The following is a 12,791-nucleotide window of genomic DNA, read 5'->3' on the forward strand; positions in this document are numbered from 1 at the left end:
AATTATTTTCCCAAAGTAATTAAACCAATCTACCCTCCGACCAGCAGTGCCCCAAAGTTCCCATTGTTTCCCAGTCTTGCTCATACTTGCTACAGCCTGACTTCCACATACTGCCAACCTGATGGGCATGGCATGGTATATGTCCTGGTGTTTGGGGGGAAAATGGCTTTTGCAGCCCCCAAATTCCCACACCTGGCAGAGGACTATGCATATAGTAGTAAAAGCTCGCAAACCTTTTGTTTGATGAATGAAGAATAACCATTCAATGTGATAAGTCCCATAACAGAGAAGCATATATATACCTGCAGAACATATTCATAAATTAACAGAAGTGTCCCTTCAGTCTTCAAATCTATCTGCAAATCAGAATTACCTGGGGATCCTTTTATTATTCTTTAATTGACATTTTATTATGAAAAATTTCAAACATACTGCAAAGGACAACCCTTTCCCCACCACCTAGAGCCCACCGTTAGCAATTTACTGAACTCCCTTTAGGGGGATTCTTCCTAAAAATACCAATTCCTCAGGGCTGAGATTCTGATTCTATAGATGGGAGCAAAGAATCTGTTTTTGTTTCTTTGTTTCTTTGTTTTTGTTTTCCAACTCCCCAGGTGATTCTGATGAACAGCCAGGCTTGGGAACCAGTGCCTGAAGGAACTCGCTGCCATAAATAAAGCAGACAGATTTGTAATTAGCCTAGCGGTGCTCATTCTTTGAAAAAAAAAAAAAAAAGAAAAGAAAAGTTCTGCTGGGTGCCTAAAGCCATTTTCTTAGACCACCAGCATTCCTAGGAAGCTGTCAATTTTGTGGAGGCAGGGATAGGTTCCTGAGAGGGGCAGGGCGGGTCCCCTGGGCTCCAGGCTGCCCTGTCCTCTCCCTCCAAACCCAGCAGGCAGAGGGATGAGCCTGCCCTTCAGATCCAAGCCAGCTTCTTTCAACATTTGGGTGTAGAAGGAAAGGGGGGCAGACTAGCGAACAGGGTCACCAGGTGGCCCCAACTCCCACCTCTCACACACACCCCGGAGAGAACAACTGGTAAGGGTTGCTGGAGAAGGCTGTTGCTGCTGCCCCCAGTGCCCTCCCGTGGGAGCTGGTAGGAAACAGAAACACATCCTTTCCAGACCCTTGTTCTCCAGAGGGGATCTGCTCACAAATGGAAGGCGTGGCAGTGTCTGGGGACGTGGGGGGTCTTCAGGGGTACTATAGGCACAGCATGTGGCTGAGGACCCTCAGAGCCCAGCACAACCAAATGGATCGTGAAGGATTCAGCTGCCCTCAAACAGCTCAACACTTCCCTCTCAAATCTCACAGACAGGGAGCCCTTGCTCCATACAAACTCTTTCTCATTCATAGAGTGAAAATAAATTTTGGATCACTCCTTTAAGTCTTGAATCATGTCCTTTAAATAAATGCAGTTCAGCTCTACGCCCTTTCCCACCAATCTTAATCAAGATAAATGATGGTTTCTGAGTAGCAGCAATGACGGTTGTGTAAAATAGCATTTTTGGTCAAACAGAGGTGGGTTTGTTTGATTTACCACATTGAATATCTTTAGTCAGTCCTCTTAGGTACAATTAGAACCCTGTGATAATTGTTCTGATCTGCTTGGTTGCATTGAGCTATTTCTCCTTGCGTTCACCCATCACCATCACCACCAGCCACAGTGATCACACCTACCTCCCATGGTTTAAAATCTCCATTGGCATCTCATTTTCTTCATCCATTCTTCTGCATGCTGTCCCTGCAGTTCTTCTACATATGGGAACTTCATCAATGGGAGTCATATGTCATGTTTACATCAGTACATCAGTTGTGGGCGTAAGCAAGCAACTGGAGTAAATTTCATGATTGGGGGGTTGTTCCATCTACCTGTTCTGTTTCTTCATGTCCCAAGATTATGGTGCAATCTTTTGAACACTACAGCGCCTCCATGTGCTTCCCTCCTTCTTAGTAATGGATTCCCTCAGAGCCTTTGGTTTAGTCCATTTGAGGTTTCACTCCACCCTCTTTGCTTCTAAGCCGTTTGCTGAGGGTTTCTGTTCGTGCCACATCATGGCCTTTTGTATCTGACAGGGAAGTGTATTCAACTCTTGTTCTGCAGTCCTGTTTTACTTCTTCTTCTTGTGCGAACAATTCCTTTTACTGTCTTAATGCATCTTACCGCTGTAATTCAATTGTTCATTCATCTCCCAAATCCGTGTTGCAACAACCAAGCACCTTTAAATGTTTCTTACCCCACCCACTCCCCAAAGCCCTAATTCCCCTTTGGCTTGTGGGTATCTTCCTGACAGTAAAGGGCCAAGTGGGAATGGGAGTGGGGGTTGGGGATTGGGTAGTCATTTTAGAATCAGAATTCCTAAATTAAGCAAGATGACTTTTTATGAAAGCTTGTAAGGATCTGTCAGATCCACTATCAAAGAATCTGCCAAGGTGTGACTAGTGGGGGCTGCCCACTGGCTGTGTGCCAGGGTGACATTCATCTGGAGCCGAAGAGCTTTCGAAATATGGGCAATGTTTCTTCTGAACCCTCAGTTATTTGACTGAAAGCTTTCTGATTGTTGGAGGCATGCTGTGGGGGGAGGGGGTGAATGGAAGGGCATCAGCACCCACTTTTAGTGGGAGCCAGGGAGGAGAGAATAGAAGGGTGAAGGATGTGCATGCCCCTGTGTACATATTTGCAAAAGCTACAAGGGTAGCATCCTGTCTCAGCAGACAAGTCAGAAAGACAAACAGAGCAAGGGGGCGAGAATGGACCAAGCCCCTGTGTTCTGTTTTGAAGAGTTTCTACGTCTCTCTTTTACCCCCTCCTCCGATGCCCCAGATATCTCCATCTGGTTCTGCCTTAGTGTCTTGAGATCCCCAGGGTTGGAATTATTCCTCTGGGTCTGGCTCTGAAAGTCCAAGTTAAATTGCAAGAGTATTGTCTGGTAGCCTTGGCAGCCATTAACACCCCCATGCCAAGTGGTTTACCAGCCCAGGCAGAGGCGGAGCTGTTCTGCAGAAAAAAGGGGTGCAGTACTAGCAGCCTTAGAGGGGTTGAAGGCAGCCTTTTGATGAGAGAGGGTCCGCTCTGGTGGGGGGTCTCAGAGAAATGCCAGAAGGTAAAGACCACCGGGCCCCAAGGGAGAACACGTATCACTTACTTGTTGATTTAACTCTTCCAGTGTCTGAGCGCAGATGGGAAGCTTTGACATAATTTGTAAAGATTGATTTCAGAGGAAGGAGAAGAGGGGCCGGTTTCTCTTGGGAAAAAAGTATTTCCAGGGGATTTCCCCTTCTGCCTGACCTTTTAGGTTCCAACACCAACAGTTTACTCTCCCAGCCTAACTGCAACGCCTCTGCCCCGACTCCAAATATTTGCACGCAAACCTGGCTTGTCTTTGCTCCCAGCTAAAGCCTTTGAATGAAATAGGACTACTATCAACATATTCTTAAGATAACTCACAGTCCAAACTAACAGATCATGTATACCAGCAAGATCACACAGACACACACAGACACAAATAATTTTGTAATCTTTCTGCCCTGCATTGCCTAGGTGGGCAGATGGGCCTGACCTCAGGAAGTTTGCAGCCTCTCCCTGAATGAACCGCTGGGTGCCTAAAAGCCATTAGGACCCACAAAACCCAGGTCCAGCCCCAATTATCAGCCTGGGCCACCACTCCAAGAGCATGTAGCCAGGTGGACTTACCGAAAGGGTCTTCACTTTGATTAGGGAAAGACAAACTCCACAGGTGCTGCTGCAATTTTCTCTACAAAGCTAGCATACGTAGCAACTTTTTTTGCACTGTATTTATGCCCTCTGCTAAACTGTTTCTCTTTTTCCTTATCCCCTTTGTCTTGCACATGGTGGATGCCTCTATTTGGAGATGGATTTATATATCCTCTTTTTTGGTCCCCCTCCCCCACCCCAAGTTTATAGTAGGGTATGAATAGGGTCCTTTGATATGACAACAAAATATAGGGGGAAATGTTTCCGAAAATAACATTGCCGTTTTGTTTTGTTTGTTTTACAATTATTGTGATTCTTAGGACCCAGGCTCAGTTAATGCCCATTTGAGTCCATTTTTGACTGGAGCCAGTTGGCATGAAATGACTTTCTGGACCAGCCAGATTCACAGGGCTGCTGCAGCATTCCAATGTCTAATTACTTAATGTGTTTCAAAGACAAACACTCTGGAAATTCAAATGACCCTGCATTAAAGAATGGCATGTCATCTCTGGGGGAGGGAGATAAATTGTAACTCTTAGGATTATGCTTTTAAAAATAATAACTCAGACATACACACTCACCCACACCCACGCACACCCCTAATCATACATTTGTCAGCCCAGAACTCAGTAAGAAGGAAAAAAAAAAAAAAAAAACTGGCTGCATTTGAAGACGAGAGAGTTAACTCTTGGTAGTGTCAGTATTTCTCTTCCCTTACCCTGCTCTTGTGTCTATAATTCATCTTTATTCACAACGTGGTCCATTTAAACCAGCACCTCTCGGCTGTGTGTGAAACATAAGTCTATACTGCTGGTTCGAGCAGGTAAAAAATGTTAAACATTATCGGCAGGGTCTCTCCTGAATAGGACGTTTTAATTTAGGGCAAGAGGCTCCTTGGACCCACAAGCACATCCATCTAAACCAATCACCCAAGCTGGCCGAGTTCGGGAAGGCAGCGTGGGTGGGAGCATTTGGGTGGCATACCCCAAAAACCACAGTAATTAGAAGGGAAAAGAAGCAAATATCAATTAGTGATTCCTCAGCCAGCTACCAATGTTGGTTTCCAAGGGACTCCACCTTGGTCCCTTCAGAAGTCGCAGCTTCCCGGGGACCTCCGACACAAATGACAGGGATCCGCATGCATCTCGCTGTCTGGAACATTCCCCCGGGGAGGCTGTTGTTATCTGCCCGGCTTCCCTGGCTCTCTGCCTCCCTGTCAGCCTGGGGGCCTGTCAACCAGAATGCTCCCAGCTTCTCAGGGCTTCCGTGGGAATGGGAGCAGGAAAGGGCTTTGAAAATTGAGGACATGAAAGGTGGTGCGCTTCTGCAGCCCTCGGGGCTCCCCTCATTTACCTGAGCGCTGGGGGTGCTGAAATGGGCTTCCCTACTTCCCTTGCACAACTCTCGCTGCCCCCCACCCCCATCCCCGGCTCTGGCAAGATGGATAAATGTTAGCAAATAACGTGATGGGGGGTCGGTGGGGGTGAAGTGGAAGGTGGGGAAGGCGAAAGAGCGAGGGGAGACCCCCCGCCCAGCGGCCCCCCGCAGACAGGCCGCGGGGGGCGGGGAGGGGGCCGCCGGGGCTCGCCGGAGCTCGCTCGGCCGGGCGCCTCCCAGGAAGGCGGGGAGGGGAGCGCCTGTTTACCCAGGAGGGCTGTGCTGATAGCACGTTCCTCGAGTTTACTTTGCTTTCCTTGAGTTTATTGTAAAGGGGTAAAGTTTTCGGATCCGTCACGTGACCCTGACAGGTCCTGCCTATGGCGCAGCAGACCACCCACGCCGAGGGCCATGGAACTGCTTAATAGAAACAGGCTTGTAATTGTGAGTCCGCGCTGCACTCCGCCGAAAGCCTCCGGCGGCCCAGAGCGCCGGGGTTTTTACACTTTCCGTTCCTTTTGTAAAGACGGAGGAGGAGGAGGAGAAGACGAAGAAGAAAAAGAAGACGGACAAGGAAGACAAAGAGACCCGCAGCGACAAGGCAAGGGGGAGACGAGGGAAGACGGGGAGAAGACGGAGGAGCGGAGGACAAGGAAAGGGGGGCAAGGAGGAAGAAAAAAGGGAATTGATGTGAAATCCCAGCTCAGCATCCGCGCGATCGGCACCCGCGCTCCGGGCAGGGGTTGACGGCCGGCTATGGTGAGTGCATCCGGGCGCCGCCGCCGCCGCCGCGATCTCGGGGGCGTGCGCCCGGGGCGTCCGGACGCGGAGGCAGCCGGCCGGGGATGCTCCGTGCCGCGCATCAGGGCGCGGGAACCGGCCGTGGGACCGGAGGGGCGGGCCGCGTGCCGGGGCCGGGACTGGGGTGGGCTGCGCCTTCCGGACTCGGAGCGGATCCCGCGCCTGCAGGCTCGCTCGCACGCTCCCGAGCCCCCGCCCGCCGAGGCCGGCCCCGCGGGCGGGAGGGGGCGCTGGCTGCGGCGCGCCTGAGCCGGGGGAACGGCTCCGGGGGGAATTCTCACGGAGGGGGTCGCTTCAGATCCCATTTTCACGCTTGAAAGGGTCGCCACCTTGGTTTCCGCTCGTCAGCCTGGTAGTGGCTACTGGCTTGCAAGTGGAGGCAGAGCTGGTGATGGAAAGGCTGGTGCGGAGAGAGTGACAGCGCCGGAGGGGGGTGGATGGGGGGCTTGGAGAGAGAGCGCGCGCGCGCGCACCGAGCAAGTCCGCTCTTCTCGGAGAGCACCAGCTGGAGGTGATGGGTTCATGGCCCTGACACCCACATCCAGTGCCCTCGGCACCCCAGCACGCACGTCCGGTTGGGTGGGATACCCTGGGCTAGGAGAAGCACCTTACCCGAAGGTCAGACACCTCCCCCGCTCCTCGTGGTTGGTGGAGAAAGAGGGCCAACTGGGCTTTCTGAGTTCAGAAAGGGGCCACCAGTAGAAGAGAGGTGTGTGTTGACTCTTGCACGCGCGGATTCGGACATACTTGTGCCTAATACCCATTAAAGTGGCAGGCGGCCAGCCCAATGCTCAGACGGCTGTGAGTGCCGTCTCGGGAATGCCCCGAGGTGGGTTGAACAGTTCCAAACCCCGTAGACCGGGTCCCAACACTGGGACCACAGGATCTCCAGAGACTGAAACTCTGGAGTGATATGTGCCATATCTCCACCATTTAAAAGCTCATGTTAAAAATGACGCCTAGCGTGTACATAAGCACTAAGACCAAAGTTTTCCGATCTTAATTTCCATCACCTAAGAAGAACCATATGGATTGTTGTCTATGGAAGACACCCAGAGACTTCTGTTTATGCGGTCCTGGGAGAGGTCCTTCCTCCCTTCCTTCCTCCCTGGGGAGGAGAAATATAAAATAACTAGACATAAACAATAAAGACCACAATGGGTGGCTTTAAATATGTACTAGGTGGATAACTGAGGTCTTGAACCATGACAGTAGTCCTTTTTCATTATTCTTTGTGTGTGTTTGAAGTTTATTGTTGTTTGGCTCCAGCAGTACAACATGCAATTAATTGCCTCCACAAAGAAAGACAGTGCTTTCTAGTGTCTTATTCTGTTACTGTAACATTATTTCTGGGTTGTGCCTCAGGATAAATTGTTTGCCCCAGGTGCATTGTGTAGCCATGTTGTAAAACAAGGGGCTTTCAATTGTGAATTTGTGTGTGTTCCAGTTGTCACCCAGCTTTCCTTCCACAGGGTGTAAAATGCCTTGGAGTCCATGACCTTTTTAAATTAAAATGTGGCATTAAGGTGGACACCAATAAGCCTGCCATCTAATATGCCCATTTTCAATTTGGGGTATTAGCTTCATTTCAAACTCATTGTGAAAGGTGTATCTAATTTCTGGTTATAATCTAGTCATAATCTGACAAGCTATTTGAATGGAAGTTAGCACCATTTGAAATTATTTTGTGAAAAGAAAAAAGGCTGCTCTACAAATTGTATTCAACTTTCTACAGATAGAAAAACTGACGAGGCAAATCAGTATGGATTAAAATATCTGTCTCATTTCTGTCTCTCTCTCACACACACACACACCTTTTATTTTCTCCCGCCTCTGCCACAGTGTATAAAGCCTATTGAGACATGTAGGCGTGATGTGTAAACCGGATTAGCAGTATGAAAGAAAGACACACAATAAGCTGGAATTGTTTTACTTCCCTTTCATTTCTCATGCCTATATCTCTAATAAATTTGTTGCTCCAGCAGTGGGTCAAAGGGATCATGTTGCTCAGTTTCTTTTTCATGCAAGACCCAATGACAGAGATCACTGAAATGAATGGCATGCCTTCTGCCAAACGCAAAGCTTGATATAGATATATTAGACAGGAAGATAGAGATGGAGGGGGGAGGGAGAGAGAGAGGGAGAGAAGGAGAGAGAACGATTCAGTGTCTGGGTCTTTCCAGAATACATCTCTATTCATTAGAATAAAGCAGTGTTGCTAAGAAGATATTTAGATAAGGGAGAAAAATCAGTACAAGGGTCAATGCTATGTTTTCTTTCAAGTTCCTTGCAGGCTCTGAACATTCTCTTTGCAGTTGAATACCAGTAGCTTTTGGTACTGCATAAAGCCTAATTCCCTTTTAAAGGTAGGATTTGAACCTGGAGTATAAATGTGGAGGTTTCTGGGACCTTCTCAGGACATCTCCCCTCCAGCCTCCCCCCCCCCCCTCCAGCTTACTTGTAAGCTCAAAAAATGCCAGTGCTCCTGGGTTGGTGCTGTGGACTCTCATTTACTCCTTTGTAGAGTTGGGAGCAGCTTCCCATTAAAGGAGATCAGGGGTAATTAGCAGCATTATTTTGACAAGTTGGCTTGAGCTGTTCCCTTTCCTCCAGTCCTGGGGAGGGGGAGATTAGGGGCGGAGACAGAGGAGGAAGGGAGTAGGGGAGGGGAGTCAAGCCCACTGGTTTTACATTCTGTAGCGCTGAATCTGTTCCCCACCACCACCACCACTTGCCTAATTTTCTACCATCACGTTTTAAGTAAATACAAAAGCTGCCAATGAGAAAATAATAAGGCATTCTTAGGAAGCCAAGAAAGTGTGGTGGATGGTGGCATGGTTAGAGTTGAGTCAAGACTCGACTTTTATCCAAGGTATCTGCTTTGAACTGCAGGCTTCCTGTCCATAAATAGAATATTATAACAAGTCCCCCAAGTCCTCTCCCCATCCCACCCTCTCAACAGGAATTCTATGGGGCTATTAAGTAATGTTTGCAATTCTTTGCATTTCTGGAGGAGAGTATTAAACTGAGTAAACAAAATGAAAACATAGCCCAAGGGTCAAATTACTAGAATACATTTACCCCTTTATTCATTATACCCTGGGCGGGGGGAGCTAAATTACATTGGATTTTAAGACTCATTTGGTTTGGTCTGAGAAACCAAGGAAAAGTTAAATTTCACTGTGGTTTTTCATAACTCTACCAGTTTCTGGCTCCCACAACCGCTTATCGTTGGAACATCCAAACACAAAGGGCAGATGTTTTATTTCAGTGTCATCTTATCACTTGGATAATCGGATGTCAGATTTTTTGAGATGTGTGTGGGGTGAATATCTGAAGTATTGGAACAGAGAAGGGAGGAAATATGAAGGAATCCAGAGGGTTGACAGAATCTATTTTGAAAACTACAGGCTCCAGGGAAGACTTGGATCATGACCGGGAGGGGGGTGGGGTGACAATTTATGCCCTGAGATGAACTTTAATAGAGAAGGGGAAAATGGGAAAATCAGTTCTTGCTACACAGAGGCGGGCAACTCCTGCTGGTTGATAAGGCCCCAAGCTCCCACTTACTTGGTAGGTCTCACGAGGGGAGCCAAGCTGCAGAAAGGCCATTAAAGGGCCCCTCTTTCCAGCAGACACCTTAGCAGGCCTGGCTCCTCCAATCAGCACCATATCAGGTCTGTGGGATCCTTGTAGTTAGTTGAAGTTAACAAACCCGGTGTGGTGCTGAGGTCCCCTGCACAGGGCATGCATATTAAAGCCAACAATGCTTACAAATGTAAATAAGGGCAGATTGATTAGGGACAACATTATCGGTGGGAATGTCGCACTCGCATGCATCAGCAATGAGGCAAATTGGGGGCGGCCTCGGCTCTGACCACCCAAGTCGAGCAGGCTTTTTACACTGGCTCCTCTTCCCTTTCTTAAAACCTTACAGAAACAAGGCCAATTAGATCCTCAAAGTAATTCATCTCTGCGTATGAAAAAAAGCAGACCACAGGGGAAGCGGCGGGTGGGGGCTGGGGAGATTAAGATAGCGCTTGTTAGAGCCCAGGCTTGGGATTGCGTTCTGGAACCAATGGGTAGAATTTACAGGCCGAGACCATTGTCTGAGATGCTGAAAAGTTAACCTATCAAGCAGCGGGCGAGGGGGCCCAGGGCGCTGAAAACCTCAGCGATCAGTGTTCAAAACGTTTAGGAATTAAGTGCAACCGAGGGAAATGAGTCCGAGTAGAAGAAGCTTTGCCGTTAAAATGGTGCACATGCAGCAGCAGCCAGCACGAGAGGACACGCAGCTGCCTGCGGGGATTAATACGTGGCCATGACTTGTACATAGCTTAAAATTTCATTCTAGAATTCCATAATTCAAGTAGCTGTACCGAGATTCGCATAAATAAAAGGTTGGGAGGAAAAACTGATCTTTTGGTCTAGAACGTTGCAAAGAATTTTGAAGAGCGGTACATAGCAACATATCTGCCTATGACTACATGGTTACCTCAAATGTAAAAAGTCCAAATGTAAAAAGTCCAACAGCAAGCACGAAATGGCCTGGGTTGAAATGTCTGCAGAACCGTTCAGTAAGAAAAGTTGGAATAATAAATCGCCCTTCCTGCTTTATGCTATTTATCAAACATAATAAGGATCAGGATTTTGCTCAGAGGTTAAACTGGCTACGTGTCGAGCCCGACCTTCTTGCGATTTTATTTATTAATGTGTCATTTAAATTGCATTGTGCTTGTTTTCCCTTCTGGGTTTTAGCAGTCCTTTCCAAGAGCCGGTGCACATAATCACGTGCTCCTTCCGAGTTACGGGTTTTGAATTTCCGCGCTGCTTGCGTCCTCAAGTCCTCCTCCTGATCTCGTGAACGCCCCCCAAACACTTCTCTCTTTGTCTCTCTTTAATCTCCAGGACACCCAGGGTAACTAGGAAGGAGAAAAAGCTAGTGGGAAGGGGGCAAGGCTGACAAAGGAAGGGAAGATGGGAGAGGAAGAGAAAGGGTTAGAACGGAAAGAGAAAGGAAGGGAAATGGAAGCAAGTGGGGAGGAGAAAACCGCAGATTGGGAGAGGAAAGGAAGGAAGGGGGCGGGGAGGGCTGGCGGACAGACCCCCTGCAGGAGCCGCGTGGGCCGCCCGGGTGGCCCGCGCGCCCCGCTGCAGCCCTGCGCAGGTCGGGGCCGCCGACGCGGGCCGCTGAATGGAAAGGGAAGCGTGAGCGCAGCCATTGGCCGGCTGCGAGGACGCTGCGCGGGCATTGGACAACGTAAGGGGGCCGGACCGCCTTAAGGAATGTACTACGGCGCGTTCTGCACGTCCGTCCGCGCCGGTGGGGCGCGCGCCTCGCCTGGGTTCCCGGGAGGCCGGGCTGGAGGTGTGCGGGCCCAGTTCACCGACTCTGCCTGCCTACCTGGCCTGGGCCGTGCGGACGCGGGCAGTCCTGGAACCTGAGCGCGCGCGTTCCCGGACACACGCGCGCACACAGGCCTCCCAGCCGCGGCGGCCGCGGCTTACGCGCGGGCTCAGCCTAGGGTCACGTGGTCGCGCGGGCTCCGCCTCCTCCCCCGCTCCACCCCCTTTCTCTCCATCTGCGTTTCTTTCTTTCCTTCCTTTCTTCTTTTTTTTCAATGAACACACACCGTGTGCATCTTAAAGCTGTATTGCTCCATTTCACGGCATCAGACGGCTCCTCGCTGCCGCGAGACTCTTTGCAGTTCAACCCCGTTTAAAGATAAAAGAAAGAAAAAAGGAAAAAAGATTAAAACGAGGCACAATCCAGATTTGTGGATCTGGTCCATACCGCAGGGAAGAACTTGATAATTTGCAAACGTAAGAAAAACAAACTCCACACGGTCCCATTTTTTTTTTTTTTTTTTTTTTTGTAATCTAAAGCGGAGCTATGTAGACAGTTTAATTTGTCTCTGTTCCCAGGATCCACTTCAAGGGGTCCCGGGCTTTTTTCCTCAAAGGGAAGTGAATCCCCGGGATATCTTGGTGACAGTGGCCACAGGGTTGGGACAAGTCCTCGCAATCAGCCCACAATTTGTTTCGAATGAATCCAACATCCTAGCCTTTATTCTCCCTACTACGTCACGCTATTAATAAATATAACAGGATACCTACCGGTTTTTGTAAAACTCCGTCTGACTGACTTTAGATAAAGCAGGATATCACGGCTGATAAAAAGGGGATTCCGAATAAACCCCAAATAATCAGGGAAACGTTTCTCTCCTCAAGGAAACATCTGCGTTTCCCAGGGCTTTTGAAAAGATTCTGTTGTTTTTCTTTTATGTATGTCACATTTAAGATTAAAATTAAAAACGCCTCTGTCTCCACGAGACTTCGGGTGTCTGGAGTCCACGTTTATAGAACAAGGACTCCTTCAATCCAGGGCTGTGCGGTCTTCGGGTTGCGGGTGTGTGTGTGTCTTTTGGGGGGGGGGGCGATATTAAGAAAGGGATCTTTTCTCAACGTCCTCGCTTTCCTCTTTAACTTTCCATTTTGTTTATCTTAATGCGGGGCGTTTTTCCCTGCAAGAGTCTGTCTTCCCTTTAGTTATAAAAGAAAAGAGGGGGGAAAAAAATCTGGCACACACTGGTGCACTATCCGCCACCCTGTCATTATCGGTGCAGGCCTGGGAATTCAAACCGGACCTCCCAGTATTTGCTGTAGCCTGAGGCCAAGGTGCCTCTGAAAGAGTTTTCTTTTTCTTTGAGGAATTTCAGAAATTGTTCAAGCGCTTAAAAAAAATTACATTTTTTTCCGTGTCTATCGCGAGGCAAATACGTGTGTGTGTGTGTGTGTGTGTGTGTGTGTGTGTGTGCGCGCGCGCGCGCGCGCGTCTGTGTGCGCGAAAAAGGCGTCTCACAAAAAGAAGACACTGTTGAAAAGAAAAGGAATAAGA

The 12,791-nt window shown here is 48.8% G+C and overlaps 1 protein-coding gene across 1 annotated transcript in view; it reads left to right on the forward strand.

Moving 5' to 3' along the window:
- The first annotated feature begins 5,772 nt into the window (after positions 1-5,772).
- Positions 5,773-12,791, forward strand: part of PTCH1 (patched 1) — a 69,847-nt gene continuing 62,828 nt past the window's right edge. Inside the window, exon 1 of the mRNA XM_037797250.1 lies at positions 5,773-5,851. Within this exon, the coding sequence (XP_037653178.1) occupies positions 5,849-5,851 (3 nt within the window). The 5' untranslated portion in view covers positions 5,773-5,848. The remainder of the gene's footprint in view (positions 5,852-12,791) is intronic.

Source organism: Choloepus didactylus, chromosome 10, assembly GCF_015220235.1.
Source record: "Choloepus didactylus isolate mChoDid1 chromosome 10, mChoDid1.pri, whole genome shotgun sequence".
Lineage (NCBI taxonomy): Eukaryota > Metazoa > Chordata > Mammalia > Pilosa > Megalonychidae > Choloepus > Choloepus didactylus.